Genomic DNA, 23,070 nt, shown 5'->3' with positions numbered 1-23,070 from the left:
CCATGATTCCTTATCTTTAAATGGATTCCAGCCTTATTTACAACAATGCAACACAAGGGAATTTAAAAAACAAACAAAAACATGAGTTAAACTGTTCAGATCTGCCAGAGGACAGTTTCTTGTCATTTTTTATTGATTTGATTGCCTTTTCTTTTCATGGGTTTTTCAAGACATGCCAACCTGAAACAGAAAAGAGGCAGGAAAGTAATCACTGCAACAGTGGCCAGAGAAGACAAAACTACGTCTACAGAGTAGTAGGAGTACCAGGGCATTCTGAAGGACTCAGTTCTTAGGTGAGCTGCACCTTTGTGTCTCATAACAAACTCTATCCAGAAGAGGGCGTTCTCCAGTGGTGTTATTGGCTGATCTCTGTGCAGCCTGGACAGTCTCTGCATGTTCATCCTGTAGGAGGGCTCGTTCAGGACTTCCTGTATGGCCTTCAGGAAGTTGTCGTCTTTGTCCACTGTAGCTAATGTGAGAATCTTAGCTCCTCCTCTCTCTTTCAGACGGAACAGGTTGTCATATTGGTCAAAAAACACAGGGATGCCAACAACTGGAACTCCATGATAAATAGCTTCTTGGACTCCGTTTGTTCCTCCATGAGCAACAAATAGTTTGATCTTAGGGTGTCCTAAAAGGTCATTCTGTGGCATCCAGTCAACCATTAAGGTGTTGTTACCCAGAGTGGTTGGTCTGTGACCATTATACTTCCAGATGACTTTCTGAGGTAATTTGGCAAAAGTAGCAGCGATCTCATTTGCCAAGTCAGCAGGAAGTTCACCTACAAAAGTCCCCAGAGACATGATGATGACTCCATGCTCTCCAGAACTCTGAACAAACTCCTCTAAGTGTTGAGGTAGAGGTTTAGCAGGTTTACACTGGAACCCTCCTATGTAAATAACATTAGGCATGGTGGGACGAGGGAACTCAAACACAAAGTCTGCTCTCATGAGCCACAGGTCTGCTCCCTGTAATAAGCCACTGTATCTAACTTCTGGGCCGAAAAACTTATTACAAACAGCTTGATATTGTGGGTGGATTAGAAATGTGTCTTGGACTTGCCATATGACATAGAAAAGGAGATTTTTCACCCTCTGTACGAACGTCATTTTGTCAGTCAGTCCTGAGCCAGTCATCGGGATGTAAGATAACGGAGAAGGTGCAATCGCCAAGTGTCCCTCGCCACTAGTTACCCATCGTACATTGTAGACCAGAGGAAGCTTAAGAGCGTGAGCCAGTATTATACCCGCACCCCATGCAGGGTCAGTAAGGACCAGGTCATACTTACGAGCCTTTAAATCATCCATCAGTTCTTTATCTTTAAGCATGAGCGTAGCCATTCTGCATATTATCCCATGCATGTCAAACATCGCATTAAACATTTCAGCCTGCAAGTTCACAAAGCTCATAACGGAGCTCTCGCCTCGTTCTATGCTGAAGATCTTTTGCAGGATGGGTTTCATAAAATCGTGATTAAAGGCTTCGGCGAGAGGAACTGTGATTGTCTTGTAGTGCACAGAGTCCTCCTTGATGTACCAGCTTTCATTGGTCCGTACCACATCGATAGAATGTCCTTGTGCGTGGAGGGCTTTGATCATGATCCCGATGTTCACCCAGTGGCTTCCCTCCAAAGGAACGATCAAAATCTTGCCTCCATGACTAACCTTGCATGACAGGAATACTGCAGATAGTAGAAGAAATGTTCTCATGTTTCCACTGAAGGTCATCTTTAACCTGAAAGAAACACAAATAAAACCAATAAAAACATCAATACCGAAATAAGACAGTACATTTACTTGAAGGCTTTTTACAGTGTGAGTCATATTAAAGGATACAAAATATAATAATCTGCAACAAACCTTTAGTGCATGAAGTAGCTCCAGGCTTGCATACACTTGTTCCTGCGATTTCAGAGTGAAAAATAGGTACCAGTAAATGCATAAATACACATTCCAGAGGAAGCTTATGTAATTGGATTATAGATAAGCTTTCTTTGGGCTTTTTTTCAAGAACGAAGAACAATGTGGCCTCTTTATTGAATCTGTGTTGTACAGCCCTGAGTAAATTCAGTCTGTTGTTTAAATGTATGCAGGACGCAGTCTTCAGTAGTTTACATTTTCAATCTAGTGATGAATATTATAGATACATAGGGCCTTTTTTTTCAGTCAGAAAACCTATTCACCTGTTTTTTGTCATTAATTTTAATTTTGGTCCTCCGAAGGGAGTATGTGACAACATAAGGATATAATAATATATATAAAAGGGTATGTAGGGAGAGAGAGAGAAATGACAGGAGTGGAAGACATTTACAGTAAGATAGAGGAATTTACATTTCAAAATCATGCTTCATATGACTGCAGTATATTAATGTATGGCTATGTGAATTATCTCCAACACAAATCTTGCATAACGTGTTGTTAAATTTATCATACTACACATTATAACATACTGTCAAACCAATGATAAATATTTCAGAAAAAGGGAAAAAATATGTCATGTCAACTCACCACAGTAGCCGTGGTTAAAATCAATTCCTCCTCACAAATTAATAGTCGACAGTCCTGTAGGTAAAATTATATGTTGAACTGTGAAAGTCACATGATGACCATGTTATCTAATGCATTAAAATCATTATTTGTTTTCAGGGGTTGCTGCAAATTACATTATAAAATACTTGTAACAGAATTTTGCTGTTAGCAGGGATTAAGGTTCAGTCTTGTTGGCCAAAATGGTTTTGACCTGTGGTCCACACCTCTACTTTATGACTGATTCACATGCAGCTTAACATACATACAAGATTTATATTTATGCCGACCTTTAATTTCTGGGTTTTGATAAAATCTGGACACTGGGGGCTCAGTTGAGATCAGGGCGCATTCGAGTTGCCCATACTATACTGCACTTACTATGTAAGTATGTCAACGTATCTTATTAGAAAGATGCATTTCTATAACATTAACTCATGAAGTGACCTTTCAGGGATATGAAAGGGGTATGTTTTGTCTACCGTCTATACTTTTCCTCCATTGTCAGCATCTTCTTTTTGCCTGGCCTCTTGGATTTTTTACTTCACAGACTGCTTTGCACGTGGCTTTGTTTTCCATGCCACTCTCACCATCCCCTTTCAACATCAAGCCTTCTTATTAAATGTTTATTTGAATTGCGTCTCGCTTTTAACTCTGAAGTGTTATCACCACCATTTATTCTTTCATCCACCTCATCTGTCTCCTGCTTTCTCATACCTTTCTTATCTGTGATGTTTCCTCATATTTGCCATCACAAAAAATGCATTGCATTTTTAGCTGTAGTGTCTGCGTTTAGTGCAGCCATAATGGAAACTGGAATGTCACTGATAACATCAATACAGTCACCAACATGTCCATGCTGATGGTGCCTTTATTGCTTTTTTGAGCTGTAATGTGAACATGCGACCATGCAGAGGCAGTGCATGCTCACTAAAGGCTGTAGGCACAGATATGTGTCGCTGCTGGTTCAGAGTTGTGTAGTGCACCTGGAACATTTTATTACATTTACCCAGATCATATTTTTTAAGCTATCAATATGCAACATCAGTCAAATAATGAGGATGAGTTGGAGCCCGAAGACATTTGTGCAAAGTTACACTCTGCCAAGTTACAAATAGTTAAAAACATTCCCGACTTGCAGCACCCCTTTACTGAGCTGTTACCATGGATTGTCTTACAGCCCTCCCAAAGAATGCAGTGTTTGTTCTCAGGCTGAAGGGAAGGGCTGGGAAACTCAAGTCCTGGCAGGTCTTGAATTTCTCATTCTCAGATAGTGTGAAGTGGTTTGAACAGAAAAGCTATGGACCATAAAGGTGTGTCTGACTACCGTGCCATCTAAAGGGGCGACACCAACACAAATTACTGTAGTAGTCTTCTGTAACAGGGTAGATCTGTATCAGGCATTTTGTGAGCACATGGTGCATGTGTGTGTGTGTTGGGGTGTGTAAGAGTGGGTGTGGCTTCCACATGTGGGTGTGTGCAGTGATCCTAGGTGATGGGTTGATCTGATACAGGTGTGCTGGGTGTGACCTTGTCACAGCCAGCTTAACTACCACCAGTGCGTTCAGCATTCAGTCTCTCTCTTTGTCTGCTGGTGTCAGGTACTGTGTGTTAAGCTTCCTATTAGTAGTTTGATGTTTCTTGTTAATCACTCTCTCTTTGTTTGCTGGTGCCAGGTATTGTGTGTTTAAGCTCCCTATTAGTAGTTTGGTGATGTTTCTTAATGAGTCTCTCTCTTTGTCTGCTGGTGTCAGTGGGGTGTGTGTGACGTGGTAACGGAGTCTTCTCCTGAGAACGGTGGGTCGGAGCAAGAAAGTGCCGGCAACAGCGCAGCGCAGCGTAGAGCAGCAGCAGTAGCCAAGGTGTAGTGCCGACGGAGCCACCTGGTACAGCAGCCAACCCCGCCGGATACAAAGTACCAGCCCTGGTGATTGTACGGTTTTGCCTCACACCAGAACCCACACCCGGGACACCCAGCCAGAGAACTTGTAGCCCTCTTTTAATTAGTCAGCCCCAGATGTCGCTCCATGACTTTTAATTATACTTTTAGAACTGCAAATAAAGATATATTTTTATGATCTGGTCTGGTTGTGTCTTGCCCATCAATAACTGGTTGGTCAAATTGGCATTTTGAACCTCTTTACACTTCTAAATATGCAAAGGAGTTTTAAGCGATAATGTTGTTCTCTTCTTGTGCTATTGCTCTTCATCTCGTCTTTCACAAGTTTACAATAACTCTAATGACTTTTAAGGTTGTTAATGAACCCAGGAGATATAATGTCTTTAATCAGAATGATCCTGAAGTATTAAAGTGCCAAAAACTATAGATAATGAGTGAGCACACAAAAACAGAAGCACAGAAATTAGCATGGAAAAGTAGTTGTATTGCATTTATGGGTAGTTTCTTCAAACGGTTGTTCCTGCTGATAATAAATCACCACTCCATGATGCCAAGTACACAGGGTCAAATGAATGTTATATGTTGTATTTATTTATGAGTGAGAAATGGAGGAAATGGAGTTGATCTTATTCAAGTCATCATCCAACTCAGAAATACAGAAGTTGGTATCCTTAGAAAGAGTTTGTCAAATCTATACTTATTCTATATACTTCATACTACATACTAATTACCAGAGTATGCATTTTGAACTGTTGTTGTTTTCCAAGAAACTGTCTTGGAGAGAATAACCTACACCACTACAGAACTATTATGTGTATGATAATCTCAGTCTTTCAAATCTCAAATGAGACCACCATGAGATGTTAATGTGCTTTGCTTCCAGTAGTGGATAGTTGAACTTTGGATCTTAGAGGAGAGTCCCAACATGGGCAGGGACGATGATGCTGGCCCATTTGTAAATAACTGGGATGAAGAGGAGAGCAGAGCCCAAGATTGATACTAGGAGGAAGGCCCACAAAAACATCCGATCCAGAACCTGGGCTACAAACTTCCAGTCTTGTACCACCTGTAGCAAAGAAGAAGCACATGTCAGTATCTAAACATATGGTCAACAGATGCTCAGAAACAATGACTAGGCAAGATCTGGATAACAGAGAATGTGTTTCATTGCATTTTGAGAAGTTTATAGTTGTAATTGTTGTAATTTGTTGTTTTTCTTAGATAATACACAAAAGATGAAGTCAAAATCTACCAAACTCACCTCTCTGACCTCATTTTCCTTAACCACATGCATGGTTATGTAGCGAATAGATTCCAAAGCTGCTTGTAGGTTGTGTCGCGTGTAGAGTGGAGGATTAAGCTCAGGTGCTGAGTCTTTAATCCTGCCCAGTCCCACTGGTCCTCCAGCCCTGACCACTCCAGTTGTGGCATAACGGTCCACATGGCTGCGCATGCACAGCAGTTTGGGTAGCCGATGCAGGAAAATCCTCCTCACCCAGGGGGCCATGTCATGATGTGTAGAAGAAGAACGGTGGTGAATGTTGATGGCAAAGACAGTTATGACGATCGAGAGTGTGACGAAGATCATGGTGAAGACCAGGTACTCCCCGATAAGAGGGATAGCCTTGGAAGAGGAGGGGATTATCTCCTCAATAACCAGGAGGAAGACGGTGAGGGACACCAGCACTGAGGTGCAGAGAGAGATTTTCTCCCCGCCGTTTGAGGGCAGATAAAAGACAAGGATAGTGAGGAAGGACAGGCCAATGCAGGGGATGATGAGGAAGAGGGTGTAGAAAAGAGGCAGCCTGCGGATAATAAAGAAGTAGGTGATAGTGGGATAGGAAGAGCTGCCATCAGTCCTCAGGCCACGGCTGCCTGTGGCTTTCACTATCTCCCATTCACCATTGTCAAAATAGTCCTGCTTGTCCACGTGGAAATCCTCCAGAATTACATCCACCTGTTACATAAAGAGTTAAATCTCAGGTCAATCCTTGCTCTTGAACAAACAATAATATACTGTGTATACACCTTACAGTATATAGTAGAGAGTGATTCACCTGGGAGCCGTCATAAGTCCAGGAGCCAAACTTCATTGAACAGTTCTGGAGGTCGAAAGGAAAGAAGGTGACATCGATGGTGCAGGCTGACTTGTAATTAGCCGGAGGTGTCCATGATATGGTTCCATCGTACTTAACAACAGCCTTGGTCACAGTTCCCTCAAAACGTCCATCTGAACTGTTGAGAGAAATATGTCTGGTTGAGGCTGATAACTCATTTTATGGCAACTGTTAGAACCTCTACTTTGAGCAGAACTTAATGTTTTTAAATCAGAATCAGTATCAGCACACAAACGGGGTCACTTAAGCAGGTTAGAAATTGCCTGCAGCTAACTTAAAAGGCAAAACTATAATAGGAATGAGAGAAGAACAAAGAACAGTAATAATATATAAAGACTGTAGGGACAGGACTGTTAATTACAAGTTAAAGATTACATGAGTACATGTAACCATTTTAATAGAGTAATATGTGGTTCACTGCACCGTTCTCTAAGTATTTTATGCTTTGACTATCATATGACATTTGGAAAATCTAAAATGCATGGCATGCTATAATTTCCTTCCATGTACAATGACACATACTTATCATACAGGACAACATCGGGAAGCCAAATCCTGTCAGAGGGTACTCGGATAGTTGTAATTCCCAGGTAGTCATCAGGGTTCCACCTGAGTTTCATGTCAGCCCACTCCTGCGTCAGAGACAGATGTTGGATTTAATTGTGACCAAAAAAAATTATGTATTGTTCTTTGTTGCAGCTAACCCTAACACTAACCCCCTAATAACACATGTCTACACATCTAGCAGCTAACATACAGTAGCTTAAAAGGGGGGAGCAGCAGACCAGCCAAATTTGTCAACCTGCACTTATGAAGCAATCTCAATTACATGAATTATCTGATTTGTTTAATTTATTCAAAATACTGTGTAAAACGTTAACAAGTGATCATCACATGTTGGTAGGTGGCTTTTTCCTAAGCTAAGGTAGCTAACAGCAGTTTCACATTTAACTATACAGACATGATCATAATCCTTTTCAGTGTTCTCATCTAACAAATATAATACAAATCTTAAAACATTTATCCAAAAATGTTGCTACACATGATAAGGACCCTGTGTCAACATAATCAGGATGGTAGCTACGCTAGTGTTTGAAATAAAACTCAAGCTCAGTGTACAACGTGATGTCTGAAGGTTAAGGTGAGGAGATACAATTACAAAATCTAACATTCTCTCCACTGTGCCAGAGGGATCTGTGATGGACTGACATCAGCATGGAGGCCACTGCCCTTCAGTTTCCCTTTTTTGCATGATACAATTCATCATTGTGAAAGGGAGCAACTGACCTGAATGGCAGAGCCTGCCCTGTGGGGATAATTTATAATATGCATGACACACAGGACAACCAAGACCATGAATAAGGTTGACAGGAGCAGGAGTGGGGAGGAAGCGGGCTTGTGGAGGCAGGTGCATGGGCACAGAGCCAAAACAACTCGTATAGATGAGAACTGTCAGTGAAATGCCACCAAACCAGATTAAAAATGGGTATGGAGGTGCAGGCTGGTCGTCTGTACATGTAAATGCTGTGTAAGCCAGAGGTTATACTTCCCTGGCAACAAAAGTGACACCAACAAGTTCACCTGCATTTTCACTAATGGTGAAATTTAATGCTGCATCAGTTCTTCGGATTTAATGTACAGCTGTACTTGCCTGTTTCATCCAAACATTGGTTGTCATCAACTGGTTTTTCTCATCCTAGAATGTTAAAACAACAAATTCAAAGTTCAAACTTTAATTTAAGGGATAGATTAGTAAAATAGAAGCTCTGAACTCAAACATATTGTATTCTTTGTATTATATCCTTTAAATACTCTACATAACCTTAGTAACTCACCACATCAACTAGCTGGGAGATAGCCAGTCCAAACTTCACACTGATCGTCTGATTTAGGTATGCCACTGGACGAACCCATTTCTGATAGTTTCCAAAGAGGTATTTGAACAGTTTGTCCTCTGCCTTCGCATAGGAGGAGAGTTTTGAAACCCCTAAAAGTGCAAACAGACGCGAAAATGTTAAATGTCGTTCGAGTCCATTAATAATCACCACTCCATTTCCGACTCTGTTGCATTTGTTGGCATTGGCTTCAAACTGCAGTGCATTCACATCTCTGACTAGTATTATTATTTTTATTTTTTTTACATGTAGCCATACATGTACATTTTAAACCTCTATGGAAGCATTGCAAACAATGCCAAACATATTAGATTCAACACCACCAGACTTTTCTGGTAAAGTTTCAATAACAGAGCCATTGTCATATCCGTGAGTGGACCACATTCAGTTTTTTAAATTGTGCTGCATGATTATCTACTAGTGTCTCTCTGTGTTGGCCCTGCGATAGACTGGTGACCTGTCCAGGGTGTACCCCCGCCTCTCGCCCGATGACAGCTGGGATAGGCTCCAGCAGACCCCCGCGACCCTTAACAGGAATAAGCGGGTACAGAAGATGATGATTATCTACTACAGCCCACACATTTCAGTTTGGAAAGTCTCAGTGCTGCCCTTTGCTAATAACCCACAGCACACAAAGTCTAAAAGGACGTCAGGTCTCATGTTTGTATGCTGTCATTTAGTAGGTGTACTTTGTAGTTAATTCACTAAAACGCTGCTGACCCAATACACTTCAAACAAGTTTACTGAGGAATTGTGTACCATCTAAGCAACATAATTGGAGAAAGCGCTGCAGTGATTTGGCTCGCTTCCAGTTTTCTGTGTCCTTCATTTATTCACCACAGTAGGAGCCTGACATGCACTCTGACACATTAATTAGCATCAGTAATGGCAAATAATGAAGCCACTCTTGATTTAAGGGGCATGCTTTTCATGAAAAACAAGTTTACTATTAAATCTTGTCACAATATGTGCAAATATGTGATGTTTTACATGGGACCAGTGAAGCCTACTGATGAATCGAGCGCTAAAACCATTGGTCAAAGCATGATTTGTGTCAATAGATGGTGGAATTTCCCAAAATGTGGGTAGGTTTTCTTGTACTCACGTAAGAATGTGCCGATGTTCATAAAACAAATTGGTATTGCCTGGGTCTCACAGGGCTAAATTGAAAAATGACTTGTTGCCAACACATTCGATGATTGAGCACTATTTCTTTCTAATCCAGCTTTGCCTTCTTGTTTTCTCTATCTAATCCCTTTTAACTGACTGAGTTGACAAGACACGTGGTCATGGTACAAATGTCAGTACAGCGGTATATGATGGGTATATTGTTTTACATAGCTGCCATTTCAATCAAACAAACTGCCGCACTTGTTTGCTGAAGCAGAGCTCCTCTGCAGAGTAAAAAATATTGATTATACTTTGAATTGCACACTATTTCAGTCATCTTTCCTTTTAAATCATTCACTGTTATAGTAATAAACGTGGTTTATGACTAGAGAATGTGGCTAGATATCTACTAGGTGGACCAAAATGTATGGTTTCACCCCCTCAGCGCGCATGGATCAATGAAAAACAAGGCTACAACACCCTCAATCAATGGTCGTGTGATCAGCAAATTCACCAGCTCTCTGGCTCCTCCTGCACTGTCACCAGCACCCTGCCTGGCTGAAATTCAGTCAGCTCAATTCTACATTTTGTGCAGTGATAAACAGGATGCACATAGTCAGAAACACGGTGCAAAGAATCAATCACGCTCTGAGGCAAGAGGGAGCTCATTCAAAACCAGTGTTGGAATGATATGCCGAGTAATTTTAATATTTAATGTATTTTCATTCAGTCAAGGCGATGCTGTCTGCTGTTTGCCAGGTGCAGTGTTGAGCACTGCAAATAAATAAATAAATGAACATGGAAGATAACGTGTAGGTAAATAAAATGTGTGATACCATATAAATATGTGAGTACGGCACACTGCCGTCCAGATGTTGATGTGGATTACAGTGAGAATGCAACCAGGCTGAAAATAAGCAATAGAGGGAAAAGAGACAGAAACCTTAAAAAATATACAGAAGAATGTAATAAAGGAATATAAGATATACATATATGTATGCAAATATATACAAAGTGTCATGACAGCAGCAGATCTACTCCACATGTACCCTAAGTGGTCACAGTAACGCCATTTGCCTGATTCTGTCTTGCTCTCTTCACTCTTCTGACGACCATCTGCAGATTTCTAAATCTCTTTTTTTTCCTGCATATCTGCTTCGACCACCAGGCGCCCGTCACACTGACCGTACTATATTCTACTATGGTAATTTCACGGGGCGATCCCAACACTCACGCAACGAGTGGCACAGGTGACACCAGCAGAGCAACGGCAGCAGCAGCAGCAGTGCGAGAAAGGTGGTTGCTCCTCCTGCTCTCAGCATCGTATCAAAGGTGGGACCGGATCCGCACAGCTGGTCCCTTGGGCATCCCAGAGCTGGAAAATTAAATAAATAATAATAATAATAATAAAAAACAGTAGCTCTTTGTGTACACCAGGAAACAATAGATTCAGTCGTGCCTTCCAAATTGGGTCCAAACGCCAAAGTAGTCACTCATGCAAACACAACACAATTTTAATTAAATACACTGTTTAAAGTACAAATATATAATGCATGCTAAATAACACACTGCCTCACACACCTTTAATATACAAAACAACCCACTGCACAAGCCAAGAAGGTACTCTCACCTTGCTAACATGACCCTCCACAAGATAACGATTACATTTCACATATGAGCATGCACATGCTGTGCACGTACTTGCTCTGAGTGTCTCCCATTAACACACAAACGGGTGAGGCAGTAGTCGTGGAGGTGGTGTGAGTCTTGACAACAGCTACAGCGTCGCTCTAGCCTTCCTCCATTCCATGCAGGTCCTTTCTCTCGCCTCACACAGATGCTGCTTCACTCCCTGCTGCCTCCAATTGTGCTCAGGCTCAGCGCATCCTCCTCTCCTCCTCCTCCTCTTCCTTCAGAGAGTCCGCCCCAGCCCCCACCACCACCACCACAGTCTGTCCCTCCCATTCTCCTAGCATTCTTGTGATCACTAATCACAAGCAGGAATAGGCTGTCATCCCTCCATACAGCCTCTCCGCAGCAGCAAATGGCAAGCTCTGCCACCGGCATTCTGCCTCACGTTTCCACATCGTTACCTGGAGTCCACGGCCACATGATGCCGCATTTCAAATCACTAGCTCCCTCATTGTGGGTTATGTTTGTGGTTCCATGGCGACAGCATATTGTGGGATCCAGAGGTGTTATGTGAGAAAAATAAACAAATAAATCAATATCCAGCATACACTGAAAAATTAATTTCCATAATTCCTTTAGTTTTGATTTCATGGCTATTTGTTTTTTAATTCTACTCTGCAACCGAAGTGCATAACTTCTCATTCTTTCATTCTCCTCATTCTTTAGGATAGTATATAATCAACAGATTTGTTCATGTTTTCCAATATCTTTATGCAAGATTGATTTTTTATTTTTTATTTTTATTTTATTTTATTTATTTTAATTTTATATTCAGGAATGAAACATACTTTGTAGAGGAAACAACAAGATGATGCATTACAAGCTATGCTAATGGTATGGATTTCTAAGTGCGTGCTGTCTGAAATATCGAAGATGCTCTTACTGGAACTGCATTACAAAACTGAACCTGCTATCTCACCAGTGTAGCTGGAAATGTGACGGTACCTAACATTAATCTAATTTATTGGTGGTCAGCATCTTTTGGGAAAACACATACCAGTTGTTCCAGCCTGTGGCTGTGCTAAACTTGGGCATTTGCAGTACTAATATACTAATGGCGATTGCTTGTCTATCACAATACAGCGGTAAATACAGTACAAATGTAAAGTATGCAACTTTGCTTGTTTTTATCCATATTAGAAGAGATATTTGTGATGCCAGTTCTTGTAAGAATGCGCTGCTGAGACACAGACAAGACTCAAAGAACATTAATTTTCTGTTGAAATGTCAGTACACAAAAATACACAACACTTTTTAGTTTCACAATGTTCTGAAAAAGCAGAGGGAAATCAGAACAGAAGAAAAGCCAATGAGGACTTGACAGGGCTGTGAGTTAACATCATAGACAACTTGACAGGGAACAAAAGTAAAGGCAAGACTATATATACGCACATGGGCAGAGGGGCACAAGACAGTGAAACTAATTAGGGTGAAGCACACAAGGAGAAACCAATCCAACAATCATAGAGGAAAAAACAGTGGCAAAGGGAGTAAAACAAGACAAGAAACACCAACGAGGAACCTCACAAAATAAAAACAGGAAACACAAGGGAAAACCAAACAAGGTCACAGAAAACAAAATTCTGAGCCATGATACTGGCCTGCAAACCTCCTTTCAGCTCCAGCTTCTGAATCAGTTACCCTTTGACCTCCCATTTGTCCCAACTCCTAAGTTAGCAGACGTCGGGTGCTGACAGTAGTAGATCAGTGGCTGCTACCTGATGCTGTTACAACCCTGACCTGGAGACACCTGCTGGGAAGTCATCCAGAAAGAAGCATGGCTCCTATCAATCTTGTCTCTCACCCTGTCCACCTGCTGCCGAGCACAGTGGAAGTCCAATCCCCAAGTGATGTGATCACCTCTCCTGTTCTCCTGCAGTGTGGCAACATCTTGGTCATTTCAACTGAAGCCAGCCACTGGATAAACATGGATATTCTAGTTCAAGCTTTGGACTCCAGTGGACACAGTATAACTATTTTGCATTCAAGCAAAAGTTGGTACATCAAGGAAAATTCCTCTTATTACAATGTAATTACAGTTCCAGTGGAGAGGAGCTTTGGACAGAAGTTTATCACAACTTCCTAATGCTTTCTTTCTTGTTACTGTTCCTGAGTGGGCTATATGTGGCATTTTCCTGAGTCCAAGTAGACTGCCAAAATGACTGTTTCTGAGTTAGTCAGTGTCTGATATTAAGTTGGTCGACACACAGCCAGTTTTAGAGTGGCTGGCTCGCTCATTATCCAGTTAAGTGTTCCAGTATTGCCTGACGCCGTGCCTGCTCTAGCAATGACCAACCTGTTTTCAGATCAGCCCTCCTGATTGACCACCTGTTTGTTCCAGAGTAAGGTGACACTGTTGTGTTTCAGCCTGAGAGAGAAGCTTCTCTCTGCCCCAATTACATTTTATTATCATGACTCAGTGGAAGAAGACAAGAAGGATTATCATCTAAATACTGCCATCCTGCCAACACACTGATAAGTTTGATATTTGTTCTCACTGGAACAAAGCCAGATCAGACTGATATGAATTTAAATTAGGTTTCATCTGTAGTCTGTTGTCCATTATTGATTGCCAAGAAAATAATTTGAAATAAGCAGACCCTTAGCTTGTTGTAATGAGTATTATGTTTAACAATTATGTTTTTTTGCCTCCTTTCAGTTTTGTATCATCTACTCGTAAGGCCACTGAAGTCACATTCAGTCTTCCTGTTAGCGTAGTGTCCTACTTTTAAGTCCTCCATCTCTGAATATTGTAACACTTGTCTTCTTTTAACCTGGTCTTGTCAATCAGTAATCGCTAGTGATGGTGAGATGAAGCCTCATGAGGTATTGAACCACTTGAGCCAATTGATTTGAGAAAGGGTTCATCTCTCGAAGCTTCATGTGCACACGAAACTACCTACTGGCCAGGTGTATAATCACAGGCAGCTGTAGCTCTTAACCACGTAACCCTCGTGCTACTCTCTTGCATGATCTCTATCTGTCTGTCCATTCGCTTGGGGTCCCAGAGACCCCAAAGGTAGCACGAGGGTGATGCATTGAATTTTTGTGTCTGTAATGGCTCTTGGGAATGACTATGAATTACAAAAAAAAATGTATGACCAAATAATTTCTCTACTTAAATTATCACATGTATATGATAAAATATTTTTTGAATATATTCTGTGTGTGTACATTTTCCCAAAATGGTAGTATCATATGATATGGCATTTTGTGTAATGTTTTTCTGCCACTTTAGGCAAATGGCATGGGCTTAAGCAGGCAGAGGAAAGTGAAAGTGCTTGTGGAACTAGAATGAGGGCACTGAATGTGTCTCTTCCTAGCTGGCTCCATCCTCTTACCTCTCCTCACTCTCCTTAATCTTCAAACCATATCTTTCTCTCTAAAAAACTATCTCCAAACTATCTCCACACTATATAAACGATATCCAAACTCTAGTATCCAAAGTATATAAACGCTATCCAAACTCTGAATTGACCGCAACTCTCTATCAAAAACCCCGAGGGGTTTATAGTGCTGTAAAACCTCGCGGCAAAATCCGAACCACTTTCTGAAGCAGTCACGTGGTACAGCCGGGCAGCGAGGCTTCGGACGTCATTATTTTCGGCCCCTCCCCTAAATGAAGCAAGCCTCGATACGCGCGTCGTAGAAACGCCCCCTCCATTACTCGACACACGCTTCGAAGCCTCGGCAAGTCTCGTAACATCACTAGTAATCGCGTTATTGCTTCTGTTTGCCAACGCATTGATCCAGTTACTGCGTTCCACCATAGAGGGCTCCACTAGGTTTTAGGCCACTATCTTTGCCCCCCCCCCCCCCCCCCCCCATTACACGGAGGTGTCGGGTACTGGTGTTGTACAACACTGTGACTGTTCCTGTGTGGAGAAACAACAAAGCCTACAGTAAGTACAAACTTTTTGCCCAAACACATGCTAAAAATCTGAAAGTTAATGTAATCTACAGGATATCTATGCAGATGAGTCGATGGAAGAATGGTTATGCAGCTGAAGTTGTTGTATATTGTAAACCACAAACAGACAAATTAGGATTATTTGTATTGTTTGTGCAAGAGCAGTCACAAGCAATGTGTGATAATGTCAAAATAGTATAAAAGATGTTAAAAAAATATTTATTGCAGTGACATAGGATGTTTATTAGACTAAGCACAAATCTGTTTCATGAAAATGTGAAAAAGGAGAATTGGCAATGACAGAAAAAAATCACTGGGTAACAAACTGAGAAAGCAGTTACAAGGTACATAGTCTGTGATTGCACAATTGTCATAACTGCCAAAATTTTAAATGAAAAATGTTTTAAATGATCACAGATCATTAACAATGGTAACATTTTGAACATTGCTCCCGCGATCCTCCAGAGGACAAACAGTCACAGAAAATGAATGAATGAGTACATATAGTTATATGTCTTCATGGCAATGTCGCAATGTCTGCTAACTACTTAACAATTCTGGGCAACTTAATAAAAGTTGTTTTTGGGTCCTCCATCTCTGGGTATTGTAACACTTATTTTATTGTGGTTAAACAAACAAATTATGATGACTACATAATAAATCACTGTAGTTGAAAAGGTACTTGACACATTTAAATCTGCAAAGACCAACCTTCATACGTCTGTGTACTGGTCTATCAATCAGTAATCGTATTATTGCTTTTGTTTGCCAACACATTGACCCAGTGACATCCTGTATACAAGCCTTCACTAGGTATTAGGGCATTCTTGAGACTGTGTTAGCGGCTCCCCTCCCGATAACATTGACTTGCCGGGTACTGGTGTTGTCCAGCACATTGTTCCTGGGTGGAGAAGCAATACAGCCTCCAGTAAGAAGAAACTGCACATACACATGTCAATATGCTGAATAATGTTAATGTCATATGCATGATATCTATGCAGATCAGTCAGTAGAAGAGTGTTTGTCAAAATGCAGCTGAAGTTTGTTGCTCACATTCAGAAAAATTAGGTTTACAAGATTGTAAATATTTTTTGATCAATCTATTGATTGTCAGTTGTTCTCATTTCAGATGAGGCTCATCTATTGCTGCAGTGCTTTGCTTCTGCTCATCCTTATCCCCAGAGCCTGTCAAGGTGGCAACATCTTGGTCCTTCCCGTTGAAGGCAGCCACTGGATAAACATGGATATTCTGCTTCAAGCTTTGCACTCCAGAGGACACAATATAACCATCTTGCGTTCAAGCAAAAGTTGGTACATCAAGGAAAACTCCTCTTATTACAATGTAATTACAGTTCCAGTGGAGAGGAGCTTTGATCAAACGTTCATCACAAGAATCGTATCTCTGTTCATAGAATTTGAACGAGGGGCTCAACCCTTGATTCATTTTTTCCACATGACTGTAGAGTTTTTCAGTGTATTTATTGAAGCACACAAAGGTGTGGCTGAATTTGTAACAGCAATGTTAGATGACAAGGAATTGATGAGAAACTTGGCAGACAGCAAGTTTGATCTGGTACTCACTGACCCCTGCTGGGGTGGTGGAGACATCTTGGCTAAACTTTTGAACCTTCCTCTGGTTTATAATGTTCGCTGGCTAATAGCTGAAGAGGCTCATCTTGCCATTGCTCCTTCACCCATATCCTATATTCCTATTTCAGGATCTGGATCCACTGATAAGATGAGCTTCTTTCAGAGAGTTAAAAACATGCTTTTTTATCTAATAAGCCAAACGCAAAACCATCTTCTGATCAAAGAAGTATACCAGAAATTATGTGATAAATACCTTGGACCTGATATTGACTACAACCAGTTAATGATTGATGCTGACATTTGGCTGATGAGAGTGGACTTTGTGTTTGAGTTCCCTCGTCCCACCATGCCTAACGTTGTGTACATGGGAGGGTTCCAGTGTAAACCTGCTAAACCTCTACCTCAACACTTGGAGGAGTTTGTTCAGCGTTCTGGAGAGCATGGAGTCATCATCATGTCTCTGGGGACTTTTGTAGGTGAACTTCCTGCTGACTTGACAAATGAGATCGCTGCTACTTTTGCCAAATTACCTCAGAAAGTCATCTGGAAGTACAGTGGTGACAGACCAGCCACTCTGGGCAACAACACTTTACTGGTTGACTGGATGCCACAGAATGACCTTTTAGGACACCCTAAGATCAAACTATTTGTTGCTCATGGAGGAACAAACGGAGTCCAAGAAGCTATTTATCACGGAGTTCCAGTTGTTGGCATCCCTGTGTTTGGTGACCAATATGACAACCTTCTCCATCTGAAAGAGAGAGGAGGAGCTAAGATTCTCACATTAGCTACAGTGGACAAAAACGACAACTTCCTGAAGGCCATACAGGAAGTCCTGAAAGAGCCCTCCTACAGGATGAACATGCAGAGACTGTCCAGGCTGCACAGAGATCAGCCAATAACACCACTGGAGAATGCCCTCTTCTGGATAGAGTTTGTTATGAGACACAAAGGTGCAGCTCACCTGAAAGCAGAGTCGTACAGAATGCCCTGGTATTCGTACCACTCTGTAGACGTAGCTCTCTTCTTGGCTGGAGCTGTGTTGGTCATGGTTGTAACTATTTTCATTTTCATTAGGTGTTTATACACTGCAATGTGTAAATATAAAGTGAAACGTGACTAATGAATCAGGTGATTTACTGTACATTATGTGAATAAAATATATTTAAAATAAATTTATTCTTAGACTTAATGCATCTGAAATGAAATTCAGGGTTAGTTTATTCATCATTTATATTTAAGAAGTTGCTTTTCCATCCAAAAATACTGTACTGATTTGCAATATCAGGATGTAGATGTCCACAAATGCTGTATACTTTGTAGCTGAAGGTTAAATCTTCTTTATATTGTCATCTAGTGTTGGTATGCCTACCTGAGTTGAATGGCAAAATATAAGCTTTCAACGTAATGTCACAATGTCTACTGAGTAGTAAATGTTGTGTACCCACCGCTGGCCATCTTCGTCGTTCTCACAGTTTCTGAGGTGGATGGAAGTGTAAATGTTGAGTCTCACAGAGGCCCTGGAGTGGAGCACCACTGAGGTCTCACTGAGCAGCTGTCTCTTGTGCCCCAGCATGACCAACACTCAATCTGTTCATTAGTTTGCAACTTTGGTCAATCTTTGTTGTGCGTCTACGTCAGCCGATGTTACACTTGCTTCTAAAGCGGTCGATGCCTTCAGTTCTAGGGGATGTCTCTCCTGATCCTCTGTAAGTCAACATTTCTTCTCTCTCTCAATTGCCTGATGCCCCCCTTTCCTTGAATCTGCTCATTGGTTGGTCAACTTCTGTCGGGCTCCTGGGTCAACTGACATCTTAACAGTTTGAAGTATCAGTCAGCTAAGTTCCTAATGCTTCCTTTCTTGTTACTGTACCTGAGTCGACTATACGTGCCTTTTTCCTGGTTCCAAGTATGACTCCAAAATGACTGTTTCTGAGTTAGTTTCTGATATTAAAGGGGAACTACTGTTTTTTATCAGGAGGGCTGATCTGAAAACAGGTTGGTCATTGCTAGAGCAGGCATGGCGTCATGCAATGCTGGAACACTTAACTGGATGATGAGCGAGCCAGCCACTCTAAAACTGGCTGTGTGTCGACTAACTTAAAGGGGAACTACTGTTTTTTACAACCTGGACCTTATTTCTGGCATAAAATACGGTTGTTTACTCACCCATATAACTTTTGTGTAATTCGTATGCCTTCGGAAGATATTTAGATCTGTGTTTATCCATGTAGTGGGAGTGACTGGGAGGACACCGAAACGCACCCTCTAAATAACGCATTATCTGCCACGAAACTCGTTCATTTCACAAGTATTTTGTTATCGTACGCTAGTGCTATTCCCCGCTGAGTCCGGAGTTAGCTGTTATCGTCATCCGGGGTCTGTAGATTGACCTACAGAGCCCAGATGATGTCTTCTGACCTGGATGATGTCGTCTGTGAGTGCCGCGCGCACTCGCAACGGTCAGCCTGTTTACCTGTAATTTGCTACTGCTATGGTTCATCCACAACCACAGAATCGGAAAAATATTCAGCCATGTTGCAAAAAAACTAGCAGTAGCAAATTACAGTAAACAAGCCGACTGTCGCAGGTGTGCCCGGCGCTCAGAGATGACATCATCCAGATCAGAAGACATCATTCGGGGTCTGTAGGTCAATCTACAGACCCCAGATGATGATAACAGCTAACTCCGGACTCAACGGGGTATAGTACTAGCATACGATAACAAAATATTGGTGAAATGAACGAGTTTCGCAGCAGATAATGCATTATTTAGAGGCTGCGTTTCGGTGTCCCAGTCACTCCCACTACATGGATATACACAGATCTAAATATCTTCCGAAGGCATACGAATTACACAAAAGTTATGTGGGTGAGTAAACAACCGTGTTTTATGCCAGAAATAAGGTCCAGGTTGTAAAAAACAGTAGTTTCCCTTTAAGTTGGTCGACACACAGCCAGTTCTAGAGTGGCTGTCTTGCTCATCATCCAGTTAAGTGTTCCAGCATTGCCTGACACCTTGCTTGCTCTAGCAATGACAAACCTGTTTTCAGATCAGCCTTCCTGATTGACCACCTGTTTGTTCCAGAGTAAGGTGACACTGTTGTGTTTCAGCCTGAGAGAGAAGCTTCTCTCTGCCCCAGTTGGAAATTAGATTTTGTTATCATGACTCAGTGGAAGAAGACTAGAAGGATTATCATCTAAATACTGCCATCCTGCCAACACACTGACAAGTTTGATATTTGTTCTCATTGGAACAAAGCCAGATCAGACTGATATGAATTTAAATTAGGTTTCATCTGTAGTCTGTTGTCTATTATTGATTGTCAAGAAAATAATTCAAAATAAGCAGACCCTTAGCTTGTTGTAATGAGTATTATGTTTAACAAATTTCTACCAGAGTTATTTTTTATTTTTTTTGCCTCCTTTCAGTTTTGTATCATCTTCTCGTAAGACCACTGGAGTCACATTCAGCCTTCCTGTAGCGTAGTGTCCTGCTTTTGAGTCCTCCATCTCTGGATATTGTAACACTTGTCTTCTTTTAACCTGATCTTGTCAATCAGTAATCGTGTTATTGCTTCTGTTTGCCAACACATTGATCCGGTTACTACGTTCTACCATAGAGGGCTCCACTAGGTTTTAGGCCATTCTCAACACTGTCTTTGCTCCCCCCCTCCCCATTACACTGAAGTGTCGGGTACTGGCGTTGTACAACACTGTGACTGTTCCTGTGTGGAGAAACAACAAAGCCTACAGTAAGTAGAAACTTTTTCCCATACATATGTTAAAAATCTGAAAGTTAATGTAATCTAGAGGATATCTATGCAGATGAGTCGATGGAAGAATGGTTGTTAAACTGAAGCTGAAGTTGTTGTATGTTGTAAACCACAAACAGACAAATTAGGTTTAATTATTTATATTGTTTGGGCGGGAACAGTCATGAGCATTGTGAGACATTACTGAAATCAGTTTAAAAGACTTTAAAAAAGAACTTCTTGCCGTGACATATGATTTTCATTAGAGTTTGCACAAATTTATTTTATGAAAAAGTGAAAAAGGAGAATTGGCAATGACAGAAAAAAATGGTAGGTAACAATTTGAGACGGCAGTTACAAGGTAAATCGCCTGTGATTGCATAATTGTCATAATTGCTCAAAATAAAAATAGTTTTAAATGATCAGAGATCATTAACAATGGCAACAATTTAACATTTCATTGTCATTTTTTCTTTTTTTTTCTTTCAGATGAGGCTCATCTATTGCTGCAGTGCTTTTCTGTTGCTCATCCTTATCCCCAGAGCCTGTCAAGGTGGCAACATCTTGGTCCTTCCAACTGAAGGCAGCCACTGGATAAACATGGATATTCTACTTCAAGCTTTGCACTCCAGTGGACACAGTATAACTATACTGCGCTCCAGCAAAAGCTGGTACATCAAGGAAAACTCCTCTTATTACAAAGCTGTTACAGTTCCTGTGGAGAGGAGTTTAGATCAAACGTTCATCACAAGAATCGTATCCGAGTTAATAGAATTTGAACGAGGGGCTCAACCCTTGATTAATTTTTTCCACATGACAGTAGGGATGTTCGATGTATTTGTTGAAGCACACAAAGCTGTGGCTGAGTTTGTGACAGCGATGCTAGATGACAAGGAATTGATGAGAAACTTGGCAGACAGCAAGTTTGATCTGGTACTCACTGACCCCTGCTGGGGCGGTGGAGTCATTTTGGCCAAATATTTGAACCTTCCTCTGGTTTATAATGTTCGCTGGCTAATAGCTGAAGAGGCTCATCTTGCCATTGCTCCTTCACCCATATCCTATATTCCTATTACAGGATCTGGATACACTGACAGGATGAGCTTCTTTGAGAGAGTTAATAACATGGTTTTACATCTAATAACCCAAACACAAAACCGTATGGTGATCAAAGAAGTATACCAGAAATTATGTGATAAATACCTTGGACCTGATATTGACTACAACCAGTTAATGATTGATGCTGACATTTGGCTGATGAGAGTGGACTTTGTGTTTGAGTTCCCTCGTCCCACCATGCCTAACATTGTGTACATGGGAGGGTTCCAGTGTAAACCTGCTAAACTTCTACCTCAACACTTGGAGGAGTTTGTTCAGAGTTCTGGAGAGCATGGAGTCATCATCATGTCTCTGGGGACTTTTGTAAGTGAACTTCCTGCTGACTTGGCAAATGAGATCGCTGCTACTTTTGCCAAAATACCTCAGAAAGTCATCTGGAAGTACAATGGTGACAGACCAACCACTCTAGGTAACAACACCTTACTGGTTGACTGGATGCCACAGAATGACCTTTTAGGACACCCTAAGATCAAACTATTTGTTGCTCATGGAGGAACAAACGGAGTCCAAGAAGCTATTTATCATGGAGTTCCAGTTGTCGGCATCCCTGTGTTTTTTGACCAATACGACAACCTGCTCCATCTCAAAGAGAGAGGAGGAGCTAAGATTCTCACATTAGCTACAGTGGACAAAGACGACAACTTCCTGAAGGCCATACAGGAAGTCCTTAACGAGCCATCGTACAGGATGAACATGAAGAGACTGTCCAGGCTGCACAGAGATCAGCCAATAGCACCACTGGAGAATGCCCTCTTCTGGATAGAGTTTGTTATGAGACACAAAGGTGCAGCTCACCTGAAAGCAGAGTCGTACAGAATGCCCTGGTATTCGTACCACTCTGTAGACGTAGCTCTCTTCTTGGCTGGAGCTGTGTTGGTCATGCTTTTAACTATTTTCATTTTCATTAGGTGTTTATACACAGCAATGTGTAAATATAAAGTGAAACGTGACTAATGAATCAGCTGATATACTGTACAGTATGTGTGTAAAATTAAATAAATGAAATTCCTACTGTCTTTGAAGAAATATTTTACTTGGGATTATCACATTTAATGCAGCATTTTTCTACAGCTGAGCAATGGCATTAGTGACACTCCTCTTTATTCTAGACTTGTTGCACCTAAAATAAAATGAACCTGTCGTAACGAATTGGATTATTATTCAGGAGTCAGTGTAATCATCAGTAATATTTAAGAGTTTGCATTTCCATCCAAAGATACTGTACTGATAATGTCAGGATGTAGCTGCTCACAATAACAGTATATTTTGTAGCTGAAGGTGAAATCTTTGCATTATGTTGTCATCTGGTGTTGGTGTGGCTACCTGAGTTGAATAGCAAAATATAATATATAAGTAATGGTGGCTCAGTGGTGTGGTGATTAGCACTGATGCCTCAGAGTAAGAAGGTTTGATTTGAATCCACTGGCTGAATGTGTCTGTATCTATGATGTGTCTTT

At 41.2% G+C, this 23,070-nt stretch overlaps 3 protein-coding genes across 4 annotated transcripts; 1 reads left to right on the top strand and 2 right to left on the bottom strand.

The window, feature by feature from the left end:
• Positions 1-82: 82 nt before the first annotated feature.
• Positions 83-2,136, bottom strand: LOC311509789 (UDP-glucuronosyltransferase 2C1-like). The gene has a single exon (XM_084574909.1). It carries the CDS (start codon positions 1,821-1,823, stop codon positions 123-125), a length of 1,701 nt encoding a protein of 566 aa, XP_084431035.1. The 5' UTR covers positions 1,824-2,136; the 3' UTR covers positions 83-122.
• A 3,003-nt stretch (positions 2,137-5,139) lies between these two features.
• chrna5 (cholinergic receptor, nicotinic, alpha 5) lies at positions 5,140-10,869 on the bottom strand (the record flags this gene model as incomplete). Its single annotated transcript, XM_084542009.1, has 7 exons — positions 5,140-5,491; positions 5,687-6,382; positions 6,483-6,660; positions 7,065-7,174; positions 8,194-8,238; positions 8,378-8,529; positions 10,782-10,869. The coding sequence occupies 7 exons, from the start codon at positions 10,867-10,869 to the stop codon at positions 5,333-5,335; spliced, it is 1,428 nt and encodes a 475-aa protein (XP_084398135.1). The 3' UTR covers positions 5,140-5,332.
• A 4,212-nt stretch (positions 10,870-15,081) lies between these two features.
• LOC311486005 (UDP-glucuronosyltransferase 2C1-like) lies at positions 15,082-22,619 on the top strand. 2 transcript variants are annotated; one of them, XM_084541748.1, is made up of 2 exons: positions 15,082-15,141; positions 16,279-17,864. In XM_084541748.1, exon 2 carries the CDS (start codon positions 16,279-16,281, stop codon positions 17,860-17,862), a length of 1,584 nt encoding a protein of 527 aa, XP_084397874.1. In that variant the 5' UTR covers positions 15,082-15,141; the 3' UTR covers positions 17,863-17,864. The 2 variants fall into 2 exon arrangements, with proteins under 2 accessions (XP_084397874.1, XP_084397873.1); XM_084541747.1 differs by lacking the exon at positions 15,082-15,141 and adding an exon at positions 20,984-22,619 and having other exon boundaries at positions 15,886-16,383.
• Positions 22,620-23,070: the final 451 nt, after the last annotated feature.

The sequence above is a fragment of the Chelon labrosus genome (assembly GCF_963514085.1).
Source record: "Chelon labrosus genome assembly, chromosome: 3".
Lineage (NCBI taxonomy): Eukaryota > Metazoa > Chordata > Actinopteri > Mugiliformes > Mugilidae > Chelon > Chelon labrosus.
Note: the sequence above shows the minus strand (reverse complement) of the source record. Positions and strands in the feature narration are given on the sequence as shown.